Raw genomic sequence first — 24,468 nt, forward strand, 5'->3', positions numbered from 1 at the left:
CCTGCAGCTTTCACATGCGTTTGCAAATGTGTGCTAACTAAACCCCTGTTTTGACGCAAATTGTTAGACAGGTTAATTTGGTTGGTAAGCAAACTGGCTGGCAGATTGAACTGGGAATTTTACCTTTATTTGTTCCATGTGTGGAGCCCTTCCATGTGTTCTTTGCCATGAAGGCCAGTAATAGGTGGGGGCAGTGGCCATTTTCTTTGTTCCTTTTTGAGTTTGATACAAGCTCCCTGTGCCTGCTGTCACTTATGCTGGCCATACTATACAAACTACATTTTTTTAGAAAATTTTTAAAAACATTCATCCGTTTTTCTAACCATTAGTGGGGTCCATTTGGTGTTCGTTGTCAACCACAGTGACAGGAAAATTCGAAGGAGCAGAATGGAAAATTTCTCAAACGAATCTTCAAATAGTGTATGTGGTTTTTGCTCAGAAGTTATATTCATTTTAAAATTGAATGTTAAATGCAGTTAGAATTTTTGTCCATTCAACAAAATATACAAATAATTTTTGTATAATATAGATGCAAATATTTTTGTCCAAAAATCCAATACATGTATGGGCAGTATAAGACATTTAGTAGCAGCAGCATGCTTTTTTTTTTTTCACCTGTCACGATGGGGTTAAAAAAAAAAAAAAAAATAGTCCTTTATAGTAGAAAAAAAAAAAAAAAAAACAGCAGATAATCGCTACTGTAATATAATAATTTCTACTGTGAAACAGTGAAATTATATCATATATCATATGAATTGTATGTATATAAAAAAAAATATGCCCAGAAGTCGGATATGCAGGATATCATGGGATATATATATGGGAGTCAAACATGAAGCAGCTATATAAAGGGTGGGGGGGGGGGAATAACATTTATATATTAAAGTAGTACTAACAGCGGAGGCTTTTTCTTTTCATGGATAAAATAATTTTAAATATAATGCACAATACTAGTATACTAGTAAACTTTTACTCTAAATGTAATTGTAATGCCTTATATCACCTCTAGTCTATCATTCTACACCTTCTCTGGGTTCAGATACTGATCTTCCCTTAAAGTGATTGTAAACAAGGTAAAAAAAAACCTCTGACTTTAGAATCTTTCTCTTGCCCAGGACCACATTTCCCATGAGGCATCGCTCCTCACACATACACACGTTCTCTGCCATCTACTAACATGTACAGACGGGTGTACTGAGCTGTATGTGCGTTGCACTGTATTTTTTGATATGTAAACAAATAATACATTCTGTATGCAGGACAACTAATTGGCTGACCGATTAATCGACTAAGAAAATAGTTGACAACCATTTTCATAATCGATTAGTTGTCGATTAGTTGTTTCAGCCCTATTTAAATGTATGAACTTGTGTCATTTTCTCATTGCACATTAAGACCATTTTGCTCTGCCCATACGGCATTTATAAAAGATGCTGTCTTAGATCAAGAACATTGATATTAAGATGGAGCAATATTTTTTTCAGGCTATTAAACTTTTATTATTTGTCAAGGCCTGGTGTAATGCCCTTTTCTTAATTTATGTCCCATCTGCATTACTATTCAGAATCATTTCACTTGTCAAGTAATTTGTTATGAGAATACTTTCAATAAAAAAAAGTAGAAGCTCTGCCTAGTGCCTCCCAGCCATTTTCACAATATTGTACTAAAAGATTTGTAATGGAAAGCAGCTGTTTAGAGGCAACCAAGTGCATCATTACTGCTTCATGCGAATATATTAAGCATTATATCAAACCTCAAACTAATTTTTTTTTCACCCTGATTATTCAAAGGGTACTTTATGTACATTTTCTCCAATATTGATTGTGGTATAAAATAATGCAAAAACACACTTGGCATTGAAGGGTTGTTCAAACCCATTTGATTAAATAGCAGCACTCCAGTGCATTTGATCTAAGCCAATTTTATCATTCTGCACACACACACCACACTTTAGTTATTAGTATTATTTATACTACATCGTTCCCCCAGCTGGCAAATGCACCGATGTATGAAACACAGTAAAGACACTTCAGTGCATTATCATTTTAATAAATGTGTCAAAGCTCTCCGCATTGTTCCTTCTAATGACGCTTTTTACACAAAGACACACTGAATTGTGATTGTAAAAATACATTAAAAAGGGTTTTTCTTCTCAAGAAAAAAAAAAAAACAGCACACATTTGTGAGCTATATTTAATGCCTTCAAAAGCCGTATTGTTTGGCAGACATAGAAGGTTATTCTGGGGGTTAATTAACTATAATTCTTTCTTCAGCGTCTGACTGGGGGTGTAAAACTCTTGTTTTAACAGCAGTTAAAATGCATGGCATTTAATAGAAAGCTGTACACCTGCATTATTGTAGCAGGAAACATATATTTATATATGAATCTAGCAAAGTGTTACCTTGCAACATACAACCCTGGATAAATTTGGTGATATCCTCCCACAGAAAAAGAACCCACAATTTCCCTGCAACAACTAGAAATTGACAAAAGCAATTGGCACCCATCATTTTTTTCATCTATATTTTATAAATATCATCCATTGCTTTAACAGAATATTTTAAATAACATAAAAAAAAAAATGTAATGGGCAGAAATGATGAGACCCTTTTCAGCTTGTTTTATTTATCTTCTGTACTGTAATAGACCTTTAAATGTAGTAGCAGATTTGGAGATATTGTATACATACAAACATAAATACAAACACATGTATTTATGTCCTAGGTTTCTTGAAAGAAAAGAAAAAAAGGATTGTAGAAAACTTAATTTCCTGTAATTCCACAATGTACAATAAAAAAAAAAAAAAAAAAGTCTTCTGATTAAAACCTAGTACACACAGGATAAATGTAGAGCAGCCGGTCCGACAGAAGAAAACTAGCAGCTGATCGTATTCCAATCAGTGCTCTAAGCCAATGGCTGAGAGTGCTGACCGCAGTGTACTGACGAGGGGGTGAGTACACAATAGAACAGCAGGAGTTCCCTGTACTAACATCGGATTGTTATTATAGTGGTTCCAACTGGAGCGGTAAGAAAACAGTGATATGTACTAGGCTTAAAGGGATCGGACATACAGTATCTCACAAAAAAGTGAGTACACCCCTCACATCTTTGTAAATATTTTATTATATCTTTTATGCGACAACACTGAAAAAAAAAAAAAGACACTTTGCTACAATGTAAAGTAGTGAGTGTACAACTTTTATACCAGTGTAAATTTACAGTCCCTTCAAAATAACTCAAACACACAGCCATTAAGGTCTAAACCGCTGGCAACAAAAAAGTGAGTACACCCCTAAGTGAAAATGTCCAAATTGGGCCCAATTAGTCATTTTCCCACCCCAGGGTCATGTGACTCTAGTGTTACAAGGGCTCAGGTGTGAATGGGGAGCAGGTGTGTTAAATTTGGTGTTATCGCTCTTACTCTCTCATACTGGTCACTGGTCTCATACTGGTCAACATGGCACCTCATGGCAAAAAAAGTTCTGAAGAAAAAAAAAGAATTGTTGCTCTACATAAAGATGGCCTAGGCTATAAGAAGATTGCCAAGAGCCTGAAACTGAGCTGCAGCAAGGTGGCCAAGACCATACATTGGTTTAACAGGACAGGTTCCACTCGAAACAGGCCTCGCCATGGTCGATCAAAGAAGCTGAGTGCACGTGCTCAGCATCATATCCAGAGGTTGTCTTTGGGAAATAGACTTATGAGTGCTGCCAGCATTGCTGCGGAAACTGAAGGGGGGGGTTCAGCCTGTCAGTGCTCAGACCATACACCGCACACTGCATCAAATTGGTCTGCATGGCTGTCGTCCCAGAAGGAAGCCTCTTGTAAAGAATGCACATGAAAGCCTGCAGTTTGCTGAAGACAAGCAGACTAAGGACATGGAATACTGGAACCATGTCATATGGTCTGATGAGACCAAGATAAATGTATTTGGTTCAGATGGTATTAAGCCTGTGTGATGCAACCAGGTGAGGAGTACAAAGCAAGTGTGTCTTGCCTAAGGTCAAGCATGGTGGTGGGAATGTCATGGTCTGAGGCTGCATGAGTGCTGCCAGCACTGGGGAGCTACAGTTCATTGAGGGAACCATGAATGCCAGCATGTACTGTGACATACTGAAGCAGAGCATGATCCCCTCCCTTCCGAGACTGGGTTGCAGGGCAGTATTCCAACATGATAACGACCCCAAACACACCTCCAAGCTGACCACTGCTTTGCTAAAGAAGCTGAGGTAAAAGGTGATGGACTGGCCAAGCATATCTCCAGACCTAAACCCTATTGAGCATGTTTGGGGCCTAAAGGTAGGTGGAGGAGCGCAAGGTCTCTAACATCCACCTGCTCCGTGATGTCGTCATGGAGTAGAAGAAGACTCTAGTGGCAACCTGTGAGGCTCTGGTGAACTCCATGCCCAAGAGGGTTAAGGCAGTGCTGGAAAATAATGGCTGCCACACAAAATGTTGACAATTTGGGCCCAATTTGGACATTTTCACTTGGGGGTGTACTCACTTTTGTTACCAGAGGTTTAGACATTAATGGCTGTGTGTTGAGTTATTTTGAGGGGATAGCAAAATTTACACTGTTATACAAGATGTACACTCACTACTTTACATTGTAGCAAAGTGTCATTTCTTCAGTGTTGTCACATGAAAAGATATAATAAAATATTTACAAAAATGTAAGTGTACTCACTTTTGTGAGATACTGCAAGTATGCTGTAAATTTACGTATTTCAATAAAATGAAACCTAAAAGTCAAAATGTGCTTTTAATTTAGGACAGCTTTACCTTTTTCCTTTTTTTGAAAAGGTTTTTTTTTTTTTTTTTTTTTTTTTATGAACAACAACCATTCAGTTATATTTCCCAGCAAAGATACGCAACTTATCTAGGAGTTACAGAAGCATCAAAGTATAAGGCAGCATGTTGCCAAGTTGGTGTCACTAAAACTTACGAACTTACTTAAAAAATACGAAAAACAAGAAAATACCTAAACAGTGAAGATTAGATAAAACCATCTCTGGTATTTTATACGGTATTTGAGCTTTTCCATTTCCAGAGCTACAATGCATGCAAGAAAAATAATGGACTATAAATTAGTGATCGACCGTTTATCGGTAAAGCTGATATATCGAGGGCCGATATGCACTTTGCCCGATATATCAGAATCGGCCTTTTGATTTACCGATATTTCAGGAAACTGCTTGTACCAGGGTGATGCCTGCAGCTAGAGGCATCACCCCTGTACCGGTGTCCATAGCCGACGGTCGGCTGTCTTGAAATGACAACCGATGCGGCTGAAAAGCCACTCAGCTGTCATTCCAAGGAGCATCCTACCAGACCAGTGCATCCTACCATCACCGCCGCCGTCTGACCGGGTCTCCATCTGCACCGCTGCCGTCTGACCGGGTCTCCATTTCTTTCAATTCGGCGCCGCCAAGTACCCGGAAGTGATGTCATGACATGATACCACTTCCGAGTACTGGCGGCGCCGAATTAAAAAAAAAAAAAAAAAACTTACAGCTTTCAACACAGCCAAACTTGGCATTTGAATGCTTTTAAGTGCAGAGGAGGGGGGTTAGGGGTCTTTTAGACCCCAAGATCCCTCCACCACAGTACCTGTAGACATAAAAAAATAAATAAAATTAATGTCCGAAAATATCGGCCAATACTGATATCCTATGACCAAAATATCGGTATCGGCAATAAAAAAAAAAAAGAGAGCGATCAATACAGTAAATAATCAGTGTAATATTAGGATCCAGTTGGGTTTGCTTTGACAGAAATTAGCACAAAAAGTAACAATTTCACTGGGTTGCAACTGCAACATTTTTTAAAGACCATGGGATCTCTTGTTTGAAGCTCACATAGTAAGCACAAATGTTATCTAGTGCATTTTATATTAAATGAGGAGAAGGGGTTATTTTTTTAAGGCTTTTGCGGTCAAAGCCATATCCTACATGTTATGGCATTGAAGGGGTTCAAACAAACTTGTGGTTGCAGTAGCAGCAATAAGCTTGTTTCTATTTTCGTGTACAAGACCTAAGAGACAGAATAGCTGGCCAATCCCTTTTACAGGACTCAAAAGGTGCCCAACCCCCAGATCTTATTCATGCCTGCCATTTTTGGTTCTCAGGTGAGTAATCCAATGCATTCAACACAACCAACCTGTACTGTTTAAAGCAGAATTCCAAACTCACCTGTTTGTCCTATCTTCTTTTGTTCCTCTCTCTTTAATCCTTTAATCATAGCAGGCACACACTTCCTGCTAGCAGACACCCAGTCTCCCAAAAGGCCCACTAACTGTCATAGACATGTTCCTGGGCTTCAGGGGTTGTTAATCAGTGGTGCTGTGTTGTACGTGGTGCACACAACCAGTTTCATCTGATGTGAAATAAGTTACTGCAGAGCCCCTCCCCAGTGCACGCTGAATTCTAAAACTCAGGAGCTGTAGCCAACATTGTATTACAAGTTTGTGTGTTGCTATCTATATGTGGATTCAGTATTGTTTCTCCAAGGGTAGAACTAACTTGCTGAGTAACCAATTGTATTAGGTAGTAAGGGGGGACATTTACTAAAAATGGAGCACTAAGAATCTTGTCCAGCTTTGCATGGTAGCCAATTAGCTTCTAACTTCAGCTTGCTCAATTAAGCTTTGACAATACAACCTGGAAGCAGATTGGTTTCTATGCAGAGCTGCACCAGATTTTGCACTCTCCGGTTATATCCACTTTAGGCAGAGCAGAAAAGGGCATGGACAGAGACTAGGGTCTTTTGCTGTGCAGTGTGATCTGGACTTCAAACACATGTAACACACATCACCTGGTTTATAGTCTACAGTTTACATTTAGTTAGTTGAAACTGTGTGTACTAGTTTATAAAGGCATGATGTCTGGTAAATATCAATCAGTATTGAGTGTATGTTGCTTCAGTGATGTGCTGGCTCCATCTAACTTCTCCTACAGGTCAGTGCAGAGCAGGATGAAAAGACTAAGTATGGTCACATTACTTTTTTTGCCCTCAATTTAAAAAGGTAGAAACTTAAGCTAAAATGTTAAAATAAGAGAAGAAAGCTGTACAGCGAGCACTGGGGAAAAATATAGATTGTTTCAGACCAAAATTCTGGTTTTTAGGAGTTCATAATTCACCAGATTAAAATAAAAGGCTACAGGGTGGATGGGTTCACCCACCAATGTCTGCATTACAGTCTAGAGTACTGAGCAGCTAGGCTGTACTCATTGTATGCATACTGGGCCTTCATTTAAAATGTTTCTGTAATATGCAGTTTACTAAGCATATTGATTGTGGCTGTCTATATATTAAAGATTGGAGTTGCACTGGAATTTTTGCACTGGAATTTTTCGGGTAAAAATTGGTGTAAAAATTTGATAAGCATTTTTACCAAACCAAAAAGAGAATTCTATTAACAAATTCGGACTTTTCAATTAAACTCTTCCAAAAAAGTAGGATAACTAAGGCTGGCCATACACTATACAATTTTCTTGTTCAACTTTCCTTTAGATTTACCAAAACCATATATTATAAGGTCAAACCTAGACACTTTCAATTTGTATGCAATCAGGCAGGTCCTTGTACTACATAGTTGAAGGTAAATCTAAAGGAAATTGAATAGGAAAATTGTATAGTGTATGGCCAGCCTTAGGAAAACAAAAATCAAAATATAAAATTGACAGAAGCCTGTGTTGGTTCCTTTGCATTCTGTTCAATACATGATGAGAACCCTGATGATATTATCCTATTCACAACATCAGCTAAGGTATATTCCTGGAGTAGTTAAACAGGTACTGAGAGAGGGGGCGACTGATTAACCACTGGAGGATTTTGCTGTCTTACGTCTGGGCCACTTTTTGCGATTCGGCGCTGTGCGACTTTAACGGACAATTGCGCGGTCATGCGACGCTGTACCCAAACAAAATTTACGTCCTTTTTTTCCCACAAACAGAGCTTTCTTTTGGTGGTATTTGATCACCTGTGCGATTTTTACTTTTTGTGCTATAAACAAAGAAATAGCGTTTATTTTGAAAAAATAACAATATTTTTACATTTTTTTATATGAAATTCCCCCCCCCCCAAAAAAAAAAAAAAAAAAAAATGTAAAAATCAAAATTTTTTTACATTTTTGGCCAATTTGTTTTCTGCTACCTATGTTTGGTTAAAAAAAAAAAAAAAAAAAAAAAAATCACAATAAGCGTATTTTGATTGGTTTGCGCAAAAGTTATTAGTTAGTTCCCTAACTAAGGGAAAGATTGTCATTTTTGGTGTTTTTTTTTTTTTTTTTTAACGAGTAATGGCGGCGATCTGCGATTTTTTTTGCGGGACTGCGACATTGCGGCGGACAGATCGGACCCTTGACCGACATTTTTGACACTTTTGGGGGTACCAGTGACATTACTGCAGTAATCAGTGCTATATATATATGCACTGTTACTGTAAAAAGGACACTGGCAGGGAAGGGGTTAATTTTATTGGAGAGGGAGGGGTTAATGTATGCCTGGTGCTTACTGACGTGTGTGGGGGGAGGTGACTGAGTGAGTCAGGGACAGATCGCATGTTCAGCTATGCTGAGCACTGCAATCTGTCACTCCCTGTCACTTAGGAGATCCACCCGCTCTGTTTACACAGGCAGGCGGATCTCCAAACTAGATTCCCCGACGACTGGGGAAGAGCAGTGGCGATCGCCGCTGCTCCTCCCCTGGCCCGACTCCCGCTGTGACTAAAAACAGCGGGAGCGCGCCTCTGGCAGCACGCGAGCGCTGCCTACAGGGGGAGGAGTCTAGCGACGTAGTACTACGCCGCTAGACGATAACGAGCCACATTGCTGCAGTAGCAGCAATGTGAGCAGACGGCAAGTGGTTAAGGTTCCTCATAAGCAGGGCTTTTTTAGAATAGGTGCAGGAATCCTTCCCCCCCCCCCCCCCCCCTTCAGAGTGACATCTTGTCTCTGCCCCCTACCTACCTCTGAGCACCATCCCTTGGTTCCATCCCCTACCCACCTCCCAGTATCACCCCTTTTAGAGAATACATAACCAAGTATAATTTTGTGGTGCCAAGTCTTTTGTTTAGAACAACAAGAAAAGCAGTAAAGTAGATCTCCTGCAGCCAGCAGCAATAGATTCCCCAACAACGGACCCAAACAACAAAGGATCTTGGCAGCAACAACAGATTTCCCAGCAGCAATAGACTCTCCAGCAGCCAGTAACAATAGATCCCCTCCCTCAACAGGAGATCCTGTCCATCAACAATTGACCCCCCCCCCCCCCCAGTAACATAAGCTCAACCATCAACAACAGATTCCTCATCAGCAACAATAGACCACCAGGGAAAAATAGATACCCTCCAGCAACAATAGATCCACCACCAGCAACAATAATAGACCGCCAAAATAGATCTTCAGGTACATTAGATCCCCCAGCAGCTAGCATCAATGAACCCTTCAGCACACCCCAGCACCCCATGCCATTACATACTTTCAGTGCAGGAGGTGTCGGAACTGCGTCCCCCCGCATTCCCGCTGAAAAAAATGTCCTGCAGATAAAAAATATTTAAACGTTTTCTAAATGCATCTTTAAATTTTAAATTTCTACCTAAAATATATACAGATAGCATATAACAACTTTCAAGATGCATATTATGAAATTCATCTTCCCTCTCAAGACAGGGATAAGAATGTCACCTCTCATTCATGCCTGTGATCTTTTTACGGCAACCAAGAGCCTACATAATTAAACTTCATAAATCTTCAGATCATGTGCAGAATTGCCACTTCCCTTTCTTCTAAAGCCAATCTAATTTTCCAACATTTTGCTGGCAGGGCAGATTGACATTCTCGTGTGACACATACATATGCGGGGTAAGTGTTAGAAATAGAGGTTTCAGATATGCCCCATATGCACCAATTAACAAGCATACATTTTACACTGAAGCAGAATAGATGTAAAATTATTTGTCATAGGGCGTTACATTTGGCTTTTCTGCAGCAATGTACCACTTCCAAAAACCATGCTTAAAGTGCTTAGTGATCGTGACACTTACATTGAACTACTTCATAACCTCAGTACACAATACAAGAGGGATTTAGCAAAATTGATTAACAGAGGTTTTAAAGATCACATCCTGGACAAGAAAACCTACTCAGTACCTTTGGCTTCAAGGATTCCATTGATGTATTATCTCCCAAAGGTTCAAAAACCCCTTACACCCACTGGGATGTCCGATAGTGGGATAGATTCAATTACCTCCAGAATTGGGAGGTATATTGATTTCTATCTCCAACCTCTGGTTAGAAAAATGCCTTCCTAGCTAAAGGACACTAATGATAATGCCCTCTAGTAAATGGATAGTAATATAGAGCAGTGATGGCAAACCTTGGCACCCCAGATTTTTTGGAACTACATTTCCCATGATGCGCTCTGCAGTGTAGTTGAGCATCATGGGAAATGTAGTTCCAAAACATCTGGGGTTGCCATCAATGATCTAGAGGGTCATAACCTGCTGGCAACAGCTAAGCCATCTGTTAAAAGGACGCAGCGGAGGGCTTCCGGCCCGCTCCTTAGCGACCAGCTGAATGCGATAAATTACCGCATTATTGAAACTTTATCGCAGTAGTTACTTACTGCACAATTCTTAGTGAATTGAACATTTGCACAACTGCTTCTGCATGCATTATTTTACCACATTTTTTTCAATGTTCTAGAACTCTTAAGGCCCGTACACACGTATCGATCGTCGGCCGAAAATCTTCGGCCGACGACCGATCTGCCGATTTTAGGCTTGTTAGTATGATGCCTCCGACAGCCGACAACGCACATTCGGCCGAAAAGAATCTGTCATGCAAGCATTAAAATTTTTGTATGCCGACACCAGAGAGGCCGATTGTTCGCCAGTCAGTACAGAATTCGGCCGACAGACCACAGATTTGCAAGACTGGGCATGCTCAGAAAAGAAAAAAAACACAGGGAAAGTTAACCATCACATGACATCACTTCTGCAGTCGGTGGACAAAATTCTTGTGCTGTCTTTGCACTTTTCAACAGACACCGACAGCCCGGGGACAAAAGACGGCCGATCGTTCGCCGACGATCGGTACGTGTGTACGGGGCTTTAGTGAATTGACCTCAAAGCTGCTATTGAGATTTAATATCTGTATCAAAGATGCAGAGAGTGAGTGTGTTACACTAGGAACTAAAAAAAAAAAAAAAAAAAAAAGCGACCGCCACATTTAAAGGACTGTTATCTGCCATAAAGTATACTTTTTTTTCTTGGGTTTAGATTACACTTTAAAGCAGAGTTCCACCCAAAAGTGGAACTTCCGCTTTAGGTATTTTAACCCGACATGCCACATTTGGCATGTCATTTTTTGGGGGGGGGGGGGGGAGCGGGTACCTAGTTTTGACAGTTACCCGCTCCCACTTCCGCTCGGAGCGCAGCGGCGCCCTGAACGGAAGTTCTCCTCCTCCCTGCAATCTTCTGGGACATGTCAGAGGTCCCAGAAGATTGCCGGCCAATCAAGACGCGCAGCGCGACTCGCGCATGCGCAGTGGGTACCCGGCTGTGAAGCCGCAAACTGTCACAGCCGGGTGCCCACAGCAGTGATGCCGGCGCCGATGGAGAGGATCGAGGCTTCGGGCGGCCGCATCGCTGGACCGTTGGACAGGTGAGTGAAATGGCTGGAACTCCGCTTTAACTGTAGTAAAGAAAAACCAAGTCACCAGCATGGCAAAGGTTTAGGGCAGAGCTATGTAAATCTCTGTACAAAAAGTGAGCTGGCATGTACTGGTCATGGGCATGTCTCAGTCCCAAATTGTGTATTGAACAGTGATGCTATGAGGATTCAGGTAAGTGCTATTAAGGTACATGTTTATTGTGCTGCATAATTTCTGGTCTCCTTTTCACTTTTGTTTTCCTTTTATGGACCCCGGGTTTCTGGGACTGCGATTATTCGGCATTTGCCAATTTTACTTATTCCTTATGTCCTGCAAAAATATAACAACATTTTTCTCATCATTACTGTATTCACTCCAAGTTACCAGATTCCCATTGTGGCTTTTGCTACCCAATGCCTTAATAGCACTTACCTGCATCCTCCTAGCATCACTGTTCACTATTATTAGTTATTCACTTGTCTAGTATTTGTGTTGTGTTGGTAATTGAACTTTATTTCCTACTATCATGTATGGCACCATCGTTAGGATGTTAGGGGCGCGTTGTGTTTTTTAGGGTGGCCCCCTCCATGAAGGCTCAGTTCACTATGATATATTTTGCTCAGTTTCCAGTGCCTGTGCATCTTCCAACTGCACCTTCTGATGTCATCCCAGGGGATCGGCTTCGTATTGTCTGGTCTCCCCCTCCTCCACAACTCTCCTGGTAAACTAGTTGGACCATTCGGGTGACCCTGCCTGGCTTGTGTTATTGATCTACCCCTGAAAGATCGGTTAACCAATTTTATCTGCTAAACGATTGTATATGCATGGAATCTCGTTGTACTTTTCCAACCAATTGTAAGTCTGGGTTTGTGTCTTTTTTTTTTTTTATTCCCTTCTCTTACTTTTTTTCTTAGATTACCTTGTACTTATATCTAGATATTCATCTGTACCTCTCCTGAGGAAGCAAGGTTTTATCTTGCAAAATCCGTATAGCGAATCAGTACAGATTATCCACCTTATAGAAATTTAGCTTCACTTCGACTGATTTAATGATGGTTATTCATGTACATAAATCCTTGGTAAATACGTACAACAACTTGTTTGTAAATGAATGTGAATATCTTTTTTTTGTATATTGTATATTTCTTGGCTGTGCCTCGTTAAAGTCCTATGGGCTAGGTTTTCTTTTTGTGTATATGTAAATCTTTTGACTAAAAGGAAAGACAAACAAATCTGTGGGTAAATAAAGCAGCTCAAATATATTTATTTAAATGGTGTATTTAGCCGTTTGGCTCCCAGGGACAACACATAATTGTCTCTTCCAGGTTTATAGATCTCAATTACTCAGTCTACACATGTGCATTAAAGTGCCACTAAACCCACATCATAAAAAAAACTATCAAATGGTGTATTACGTGCTGTTCATACTCACTCAGTCACTAGAAGATTCTGTCAGATATGTTGCGGTGGCAAATCTGCACATGCTCAGTTTTCAGTGAGTTTCTAGGTTGAGCATTTCCTCCCTATGACATCTGAGCAGCCCATGTGACTATATAATCACACATGTGGGCATATACACTCTGGTAAATGACAGCCCACTCCCTTCTTCCTCCCCCATGCCCACCACCCAGCTAAACACAATTGGGGTGGGATATTGCACGTAGTTTAATGCAGGCTTCACCTCCCTCTTACTCCAAGACACAGGCTGGAGGAGTGTGACAGCCTATGCTTGGCAGAAATCCACCCACACCATGCCAAAAAAATAATAAAGATTTGATTCCAAATATAGATGATTTGTATGACAATTTAAAACAGATTTTTGATATTAATGATTTATTTTTACTCTGTATTCCAAAGGTTTTTTTTTTTTATAACATGTGATCAGCAGCAGAGGACTAGAAGCTCCTCCTTATGTTTCCCTGCAGACAGGCTGGGAAAGATCTGAGTTATGTAACAGCTTTATATCAATTAGGAAAAAGGTGCCATCATGTAACAGCTGTATATCATTAGGAAAAAGGTGCCATCATCCACATACAGAAATAGAGGGGCCAATGTAAATCAAACAGTGTGTGTTTGGTATCACTTTAGCATAAAAAGTAAAATGAACAAACAAAGTATTTCACTGCACTAACAATGTTATGCTGCTATAGCCTGATATATTTATAATACATTAGTTACTAATCTTTAGCTATCAATTCAAATGTAAAATGGCATCAAAACATTACATACGTGAGATACGTTCCTCTAGTGTTGATTCCCATCATAAGGTCCACTTTCTTCATCGAAGTGTCTACAGTATTAGTCAAACTGATTGCGCTGGCATTGTTTACCAAGATGTCTATACCTGTTCACATAAATAAAAGCATATGTAAGCATCCTTAGGCAGAACTAGTGCCTCATTCACACGTGGGGGTTTTACAGCTCAAAGCTCCAAACGATGCAACATAAAAAAAAAAAAAAAAAAAATATCACATGGTTTTCTATTGTGCCTATTCACACCAGAGCGTAGCGTCATTTGAAGCCTAGCCTGATAATTTACACAAGCTTCTTTTAAACTACAAGCTTCAAGCAGTTTGGCCTCACAGACTTCAATTGCAACGCCTGAAAAAAATGCACAAAAAAGTGTGAACAAGGCATAAGTGTGAATAAGCACGCTTTTTTTTTTTCTCCCTGGTAATTAGCTTTCCATTGGCAAAAAATAATTAAAACAAGAAACACCTAAGCAAAAATGCATGCAAAAACACTTGAAAATGTCTGTACAAATGCAAAAAAATGCCTGTAAAAACCATCAACGACACTCAGCTCAAGTGTGAATGCAGCTACCGGTAGTAGCTTCCCAGTAGCGATTCCCTTACAGCAGATTTAAGGTTTCTGGCAGATTTAGAGACCCCTTGGGTGTATTGGCTGTGTGTCTCCGTGCAGCACGCTGTGGTTCCCAACTCCAGCCACTGTGTTGGTTTATCCCTGCAGCTATTAAAAAAGTATCTAAAGACCAAATTTTTTTGTAAGATAGTTTTGGACTGGTGAGTGGCTAGAACCCCTGAAAGGCTTACAATCACTGCTTGTGTCTTTGTTAGGGAGAGTTACACTCTCTGATTTTCCTGATGACCATTGTGGCTGGGGCTGAAAGCCAGGGAAAATGCAACATTTTTAGTTGTCACGAAAAACAGAAATAGAGGGGAGATCCTCCAAGAGGGACAAGTGTTCTGGTGACACCTATGTTAAAGAAATTTCTTCTCACTTCTTGTTTTTGAAGAGGAAGAAAAGGTAAAACCGTTTGGCGGACAGAATCCTGTGACTATCCCCCATTCACAGACCATGTTACATAAATGTAACCAGTGAAATGACTTTACACAATGGAGGGGAGAGGAGGGCAGGATGGGGGATTTGTCCCCATCGGATCATCTTTAGTGCAGCTGAGTACAGAATGGTTAAAACCCCAATCAGTTTTTTTTTTCCCCGTATGTGCATAAATTGCTGCACTCAGGCATAAAAAAAAAATTCTAAAATGTTATTTTATGTCTCTATACACATTGCTGTATTACTGATCTTTATGCAGCTGTGTGCATTGTTCCATAGACAGCTAGGCACCTGTGTTTAGATCAGACCAGTTAAAAAAAAAAAAAAGTGTTTTTAACCACTACTGGACTGCCCGTCGTATAACAACAGTACTTTGACGTTAAGTATCAAGATAAATAGCTGCCATACCCCGGTATTTTCTTACTAGGCCAGCAGTCCCCTTTCACATAAAAGTGGTCCCAGCAGCGGATTCGCCACGGGATCACTTTTATGGGCTGCGGGAGAGATGACCCCCTGCCCCCTCCTACCCCCAACCCCCCCCCCTCTTCTTGGTTGTTTTCCCTGCTTACTCGAACCGTCGGTAACAGGGAAAATGATCGGTCCTCTGAGGTTCTGTGCAGGAAATCAAGTGAGGACAAGATGGCCCCCACTCAACTCTATGACCTTGGAGGACCAGAGCAACGTCTTTTTGACCCCAGATCTCACAATAAAGAGGCCCTGTCCTGCTTATTTCTATTACAAGGGATGTTTACATTCCTTGCAATAGTAATAAAAGTAATCAAAAAAAAAAATATGTTTAAAAGAAAAAAAGGGACAGTAAGAATAAAAAAAAGGTAAAATAAACAGGAAAAAAATAAAAACATTTAAAGCGCCTCGTCCCTCTGAGCTTACACACAGTAGTGAACACATATGCAAGTCGCGCCCACATATGTAAACGTTATTTAAACCACATATGTGAGGTATCCCCACGATCGTTGGAGTGAGAGCAATAATTCTAGCCCTAAAAACAAGCGCTCTAGGTATAAGCTAGATCGGATGGTGACTATATCCTATAATTATGACCAAAGATACAGTTCTGATATAGATAATGGGAGAAGGAACAAATCAATGGACTAAATACAAGGGATAAAACGAAAAAAGTCCAAGAAATATCCAACAAGTAGAGATCAATGTAAAACCAGTTGCTGCTGTAAGGGCTGCTCCATGAACACAGTAAAGTCGGTGCTGTGAGAGAATCAAAAGAAAAAAAGACAGAGCGCCTCTAAGTGCAGCATTTATTGGTAAGCATAAGACACATGATTGTAAAAACTCACATGGTTGAAAGTATAACAGGCTTTGAAATTCCGGTGGTATGTCAGGTGTAAGTCCAGGGGTCCTGGAGAGTGGAAAACCTAGAGCCGGTCTGGTGGACGGATAGACGCTGTGCAGAGAATCGTACGTCTTCCGGATTCGGCTGGGCGCCAAGGACCAAGCTGGAACGCAGCGTACGCTGCGTGACGTCACCCGAGGCAGTGGATGACAACACGTGTTTCAGAGCTCGCGCACGGCTCTCATTGGGCATGCGCGTTCTTTTGTCAAGTGTAGGTTACACACCTACCAACCTACACTTGACAAAAGAGCGTGCATGCCCAATGAGAGCCGTGCGCGAGCTCTGAAACGCGTGTTGTCATCCACTGCCTCCGGTGAAGTCACGCAGCATACCCTGCGTTCCAGCTTGGTCCTTGGCGCCCAGCCGAATCCGGAAGATGGACGATCCTCTGCACAGCGTCTATCCGTCCACCAGACCGGCTCTAGGTTTCCACTCTCCAGGACCCCTGGACTTACACCTGACATACCACCGGAATTTCAAAGCCTGTTATACTTTCAACCATGTGAGTTTTTACAATCATGTGTCTTATGCTTACCAATAAATGCTGCACTTAGAGGCGCTCTGTCTTTTTTTCTTATAATTCTAGCCCTGGACCTTTTCTGCAACTCTAAACTGGTAACCTGTAGAAAAGCGTTGTCTATGGGGATTTTTAAGTATCATTGTTTGTTGCCATTCCACGAGCATGTGCAATGTTGGTTATCTATTTACTCGGCGTAATATTTTCTTTCACATTATAGAAAGAAAAAAAAAAATGGGCTAATTTTACTGTTTTTTTTTTTTAAATAAAAGTGTATTTTTTACCCCAAAAAAATTGCGTTTGTAAGACCGCTGTGCAAATACGGTGTGAAAAAGTATTGCAACGATCTCCATTTTATTTATATATACCCAAATACAGTATATTATATACCCAAATACAGTATATTATGTATGTATAAAAAAAAAGTTTGGGGGTTCAAAGTAATTTTCTAGCAAAAAATACTAATTTTAACTTGTAAACAACAAGTGTCAGAAATAGGTCTGGTCCTTAAGTGGTTAAACCTCTGTGCAAGAGACCTATTTCCTATTAGGTTTAACTTGTTCTTTTCTTTTTTTAAATGTATGCTGCCTGATCACTTTTACAGTGCAGGCAGTGTGCCCCCCACCACCTTTCCCCCCTTTCCAATAGACCCCCCAAGGTTTCCATAAAGAGGACCTGTCACCTGCCAAATGCAATCACATAGGGGGCCCTTGTGATAGCAATAATGTTCTAAATAAAAAAAAAAAAAAAAAGAAAAATGTACTAACAATGTAAAGTAACCCCATTGCCCTGCACACACCTGCAAATGCAAACGAGTGCACAGGGTGTACACATGTATGTAAATTGCAATTTACCATGTTATATCCACTTGCCGACAGCCCTATAGCAGTTTTACTGCTAAAGGGCCACCATACTGGCAAGGAACACACACACACACGTGATCCTGCACTTCCGGACATCAGGTGTGAGTGCGCGCCATTGGCGGCTTGCTCCCACTGTGATTCTACACAGATGGAGCTGATTAGTGGGTCCCGCTGATCGTTCGGTACACAGGCAGAACGGCGATTTGCCTAGGTAAACAAGGCAAATCGCCGTTGTCAGTAGGGAAGGCATTGATTCTTTGTTCCTGCAAGGCAGAACTATGGATCAGTGCCTTCCCCTAGTAAAAGCACCTCCCAAACTGTTAGAAAACACTGGCTAGGCACACAGTTAACCCTTTGATCGCCCCTGATGTTTAAGCCCTTCCCAGCTAGTGCCATTAGTAAAGTGACAGTGCATATTTTTAGCATTGATCACTGTTTTAGTGTCACTGATTTCCAAAAAGTGTTAAGTGTCCCGACTGTCTGCTGCAATATCGCAGTCCTGCTACAAGTCGCTGATCGCCACCCTAACTAGTAAAAAATAAATAAATAAATGAATTTACCATAATTTATAGACTCTAAAACTTGCTTTTTTTTGTTTATAGCGCAAAAAGTAAAAAAACCACAGTGGTGATCAAATACCACCAAAAGAAAGCTCTATTTGTGTAAAAAAGGACATAATGTATTTGGTTACATTGTGACGCTCAATTGTCAGTTGAAGTAACGCAGTGCCGTACCGAAAAAAATGTCGTAGGTACGAAGGGGGGGGGGGGGGGGGGGGGTTGGTAAATCTACCAGAGGGCAAATGCATATATTCCTACAAATGTCAAAGTGAAAGCAATCATTCTATTAGGGCTGGGGAATATAATCGAAAGATCGATGCATCGCGATTCGACCCTTCGCGATTCTGCATCGATGCGGGCTGCCGGCATAATCGATTATACGAGGTGACGTCATCAGCCGCGGCCACGCCCTATCGCGCAAGGGAAAAAAAAAAATCACAAGATCGCAGGATCGGCAGCTGATTGGTGGGTTAGTGGCGTGAGCTTAATAAAAAGGCTCCGCCCCTCCCCTTCCGCCTCTTTGACCCGGGCCGAGGTGCAGCAAGACATCCCCCGCGTGTATCGGTGTCCCACCTGCGGCCTAGAAGCCAGCCAGCCAGCCATCCAAGCCAGAAGCCGCCAGTCCAGTGAGTCCACACACAGGAGCGAGGAGCCCCAAGTGCGTCCCCATCGCAGCCAGCCAGCGCCGCCAGCCTCAACTCACCTCACCGTAGCCGACAGGCCCTGGAGGCCCAGCCGCCACGCCACGCCACTGCCAGTGACGCCAGCCGCCCGCCACAGAGCCCAGAGAGCAGCACAGCACCTGTCCTCCTCTGCAATGCAGTGCACAACAACCCACACAGTCACACAGCAGGTATGTCCGAACAAATAATTGCGTTATCATTCATGGGGGTCTCTCGTCTGTATCTCTGGGGGATGTCTGTGATGGGGGGGGGGGGCCTGGGACAGGGGACGGTCGGTCGAGGCCCGGGGGTACTGTTCTGCTGTGGCAGTCTGGCAGCCAGGGGGGTCAGTCAGTGGGGGCCTGGGGGTCTCTGTCAGTGTCAGTCAGCTATGGGGGTCTGGGCAAGGGGGGGACTCACTCTCACTCAAGTGTTTGTCAGTGCTGTGGGGGATTGGTGAAGGTGTGGGACTTCCAGGTCTCTGTCAGTGTGGGGGTCTGGGCAAGGGGGGGGGGGACTCACTCACTCTCAGTGTTTGTCAGTGCTGTGGGGGATTGGGGAAGGTGTGGGACATCCACCCAGGTCTCTGTCAGTGTGTCAGGCTGCAGTCAGCTCAGCTGTGGGGGGAAGGGGGTCTCTGTCAGTGTCACTGTCACAGGCAGCTGTGGGGTAAGGGGGGGCCCTGGGGGTTTTGGCTCAGTGCATGCAAGGAAGGGAGTCTGACAGACAGACAGTCATATTTTATGAAAGATGTTGCTTGGTTGATTTGTTGCGGCTCAGTTTACAAGTTTTTTTTTTTTTTTTTAAACACTGACAGAGTTTGGCAACTTACGTCATCCGTCTCCGTCACATACGTGGTAGTATGGTGGTAAATATGGCAGAAGGAGAAAAAGATCGAGAGATAAAAAATGCACCAAGCGTTTTAAGAGCAAACATCTGGGCACATTTCGGATTTTACGAACACACAGGGAAGCGTGAGTTGGACAAGACACACGCCGTATGTAAAGCCTCTCACACAAAAATTAAATACCTAGGGAATACTACGAACTTGAGAAACCATGTTAGCCGTTTTCACTCTGAGTTAGTAACACCTGTCGCCACCAGCAGTGCCACCACTGCCAAGGAAAGACTGCTAGACCCAGATCAGCCAAGAATTGATGCCATACTGTCAACTTATCCGCCCAACTCAGAAAAAGGGAAGAAACTAACCAAAGCTGTGGCAGCTTTCATCGCCAAGGACCTACGGCCTTACTCAGTTGTGGACAACGCCGGGTTTCGCTACCTTGTGAAGACGCTAGAGCCACGTTATAAGATCCCATCACGCAGGCACTTTACAGAAAACGTTATACCTGCACTCTACCACGACACCAAAGCTCAGGTACTTGCGTCAATGAACCAAGCCAGTCGAGTCGCAATAACGTGTGATTCATGGACGTCAGTCACAACGGAGTCCTATGTTACAATAACAGCACATTACGTTACTAAGGACTGGCAGGTCTTGTCACATGTGTTGCAAACAAGAGCCATTTATGAGTCTCACACAGGTGCTCATCTGGCAGAGCTACTATCTCATGTTGTGGAAGAATGGCAGCTGTCTGATAAATCTGTAGTGCTTGTGACCGACAACGCGGCGAACATGATAGTTGCAGCTCAAGTTGGTAAATTTCCTCATGTTAAATGTTTTGCCCATACACTCAATCTTGCATGTCAGTGGGCACTGAAAGGGGCCACGCTCTCCAGGCTTCTCGCCAGAGTGCGACGAATATCCACATTCTTCCATCGCAGCACTAGAGCAAGCCACTGTCTAAAAGAGAAACAGAAATGTCTGGGCCTGAAGAATCATAAGCTAATAACTGATGTGCCAACAAGATGGAACAGCGCATATGACATGGTCGAGAGGTTCTTAGAACAACAACCTGCAGTTTGTGCCACCTTGCTGTCTCCAGAAGTCAGAAAAGGAGAGTCTGATCTCTGCACTCTCAATGAAACAGATGTGTCAAATGCAGAGGACGCTGTGAGTGCATTAAAGCCAATGAAGGATGCAACCTTGCTGATGTCAGAAGAGCGCAACCCAACAGTGTCGCTCATTGCCCCTCTAAATGCACAACTGCTCCAGAGCATGACAGACACCATGGGAGACACAGCCATGACCCATGAGATCAAGAATGCAATCAAAACAGATCTCCTGAAGAGGTACAGCAGTGAGGCAGAGAAGAAGATCCTTCATACAGCCTCTGCTCTGGATCCTCGCTTTAAAGGACTGCCTTTTATTCTCACAGAGGAGGAGAGATCGGAGATATACAAAGGAGTGACTGAGGAGGCTGCATCTTTGGAGGTAATTAGAATTTCATCATGTTTCCTGCCAGACAGCTAGAAGCTCAGCTACATTGTGTTGTGTAATAACATGCCCTGATTCACTGATGCGGTGTGGGAAGTGGAACTGTATGGTATGGATTACCGTGCAGTTTCCCACACCTCATCAATGAATCACACTCTTAGTCAGTTCAGCTCTTCTTATACTATTATCTTTTGTTCAAACACACAGATTACATCTAATAGAAGGACAAATGTGGATGAAGTGCCTAGGGAAAAAGCAACTGTGGAAGAAGAAACAGAAAGAACACCCATTGAGGACAGCCATTCTCCTCCCAAAAAAAAGGCCACAACATCGCTGCTCATGACTTTGCTGGGGCAGTCTTTCACTGATGGTGCAATAGAACCTAAGACCCCCTATGCCAAGGCAGAAGACGAAATGGAAAAACATTGTAAAGCCCCACCTCTGCCTCTCACTGAGGACCCTTTAAAATGGTGGCGTGAGCATGAGGTCATATTCCCCCTCCTCTCTCAGCTGTCAAAGAAATACTTGTGTATCTGCAGAGCGGGTTTTCTCTACTGCAGGAGATGTTATAACAGCGAAAAGAAGAAGTCTTAAACCTGAGCATGTGGATCATCTAGTGTTCTTACAGAAAAACCTACATGTTCCCAAATGCTAAGCACTGAAATAATTACTAATTCATGTTTTTAATGAATAATTACTAATTCAGTCTGCCGCCAGTCACCAGTCAGTCACATCACCAGTCTTGTTTTATAGCTTTATAGCACTGATGGTTTGTTTTTGAAGATTGTCCTGTCCAATGTGTCCATTTCCAATCCATAATCCGTTCCGTTGCTTCACACTAAAAGTGTCTAGGCAAGTACTAGGGGTTCATTTAACCCTCAACCAAATAATATTAAAGTGTATTTTCTTCTAGACAACTGACACCAAGCCAGCCACGGTGCAGCATTATAGGAAGGAAAATCATTGAGAGAAATAACTTGTACATTTGAAGCTTAACCTCGAGTAAATCTTATCTTATTGGATCACAAACACCAATTGTGGATTCTTGTGTAATATACTATATTTGTGAGTTTGTGAATGTGACCCCCATAGGATTTCCTCAAGGTTAAGCTTCAGTTTACAATTTATTCTCTCAAGGATTTTCCTTCCTCTAATGGTGGCTTGTTGGCTAGCTTGGCTTCAGTTACAGATGTAATCGACATGGTAGAGTGCTGCTCAGTGCAGTGCAGGTAAAGTTTTCTTTCTGTAACGTGACTGACTGACTGACTGTCGTGACAACTCAAGAGCTTATAACGCAGCTCTAGCATTAACTCAACACACACACACACACACGCACAGTGTGTGTGTGTGTGTTGAGTTGATGCTGAGGCTGCGTATAAGCTTTTGAGTTGTCACGAGTCACGACACACACACACTGTGTTTAGTTGACTGGCAATGGCAGGGGCAAACACAATCGCAGTGAACCTGGAACATTTTATATTTTTTACAGCTTTTCTGGCTTTTCTGGTGTTGTTGTCTGTCTCTGCTATGCTGTTTGCATTTTCAGACCTTCCTATATGTTTGCAGTGCAAGTGCACTAAAGTATGCATGGCTTGCAGGCCATGACAGGGTCCAGGAAAGTGTCCTTTGAAGCAAATGAAAATAAAAAGGATTCTTTTATTTGTGACTGCTTGATTGTTTGTTTTTTTTATAAAGTTTTGAAAACCATTGGGCAGTGGGCTGGGCATGGGCATTGGGCAGTAATCGTGATGCATCGCGGAATCGAATCGTATCGAATCGCGACCCTAATAATCGTAATCGCATCTAATCGTGAGGTAAGTGAAGATGCACAAAACAAGAAGAGAGAAGACCGGGCGCCGATCTAAGTGTAGCAATAAAACATTTTATTAGCAATAGCAAGAGTACTACTCACAGGAGTACGGTAAAAACAGGCATCTCAATGATGGTGGGTAGACGGCCTGAAGAAGGAGCGCATGCTCCGCAACGCGTCGCCGTTCAAGCACACAGAGTCGACCAGGAAGTGACACCGCGGCCCTCCATCCTACGGACTCACGCTGCCGGATCATCACAGAGCGATCAGCGCGTCCCGCACCAGGAGACCGCAGCTTATCCCTCGCAGCACCAGCTCCAACAGGACCTTGGGAGGACCCCCTGGACGAACTCTGCATACCCACCATCATTGAGATGCCTGTTTTTACCGTACTCCTGTGAGTAGTACTCTTGCTATTGCTAATAAAATGTTTTATTGCTACACTTAGATCGGCGCCCGGTCTTCTCTCTTCTTGTTTTGGGTCATACAGGGTTACTTCACCCTTCACTGGAGGCAGCCATCGAAGTGTTTAGCAAGCCACACCGGACTTTGTGTACCGAAGCCCACCTTGCCATACCTTGCTCTATGCATAGATACTGTATGCAGTTCTGACCATCTGTTTGCGCCAATCTCTCCTCTCCTCCTAAGTGAAGATGCACAGCCCTACATTCTACAGCCATCACTTTTGGTGTACTCTAAACTGATAAGCTGTAAAGGTATTTAAAGCATTGTATATGGCTAGTAAGGAATACCATAATTTTTCGCCATTTTGTGAATGTAAGCAGTTTTTAGGCTTGACAGATTTCTTACCTATATATTCTACACTACCTCATCTGTTCTAATGTACAAAAAAATAGGGATTATAATGTTTGTGTGAAATAAAATTCATTTTAGTGTGTTTTTTCCTGAAAATATAGATTTGATAAACAGTTGCGCAAATATTATTCAACATAAGAAAATTGCAACTACTATATTTGTTATTCTATATGGCCTTTGGGTTTAGAAAATATACATTGTTTTGGGGGCTTTCATTAATTTTATAGCCAAAACTGCAGATTTTAACACGTGCAAAAATTGAAAATATTGCTCTAGGGATACTGGTTAGGGACTTCAAGAAATCATTTTGCCAGATACTTGCTAAGCCCCCGTTCACACTGGGGCGACCTGTGAGGCGACCTGGTCGCCTCACAGGTCGCCTCCCATAGGGAAGCTGCGGACCCGTTCTGATAGGAGCGACACAAGTCGCTCCGACTCAGAAAAAGGGTCTGGAGCTTCTTTGGGGCGACCAGGAGGCGACCGCCATAGACTTCAATGTTACGAAGTCCGTGGCGGCCGCTCGGAGGTCGCGGTGCGAAGTAGCGTCGCCCCAGTGTGAATGGGGGCTAAATCTGATG

The 24,468-nt window shown here is 42.3% G+C and overlaps 1 protein-coding gene across 1 annotated transcript in view; it reads right to left on the reverse strand.

The window, feature by feature from the left end:
* Nucleotides 1-24,468, reverse strand: part of HSDL2 (hydroxysteroid dehydrogenase like 2) — an 88,191-nt gene that overhangs the window by 55,070 nt on the left and 8,653 nt on the right. The window contains exon 5 of the mRNA XM_082243538.1: nucleotides 13,885-13,999. Within this exon, the coding sequence (XP_082099664.1) occupies nucleotides 13,885-13,999 (115 nt within the window). The remainder of the gene's footprint in view (nucleotides 1-13,884; nucleotides 14,000-24,468) is intronic.

Source organism: Pelophylax lessonae, assembly GCF_965119305.1.
Source record: "Pelophylax lessonae genome assembly, chromosome: 1".
In the NCBI taxonomy this organism is placed as follows: domain Eukaryota; kingdom Metazoa; phylum Chordata; class Amphibia; order Anura; family Ranidae; genus Pelophylax; species Pelophylax lessonae.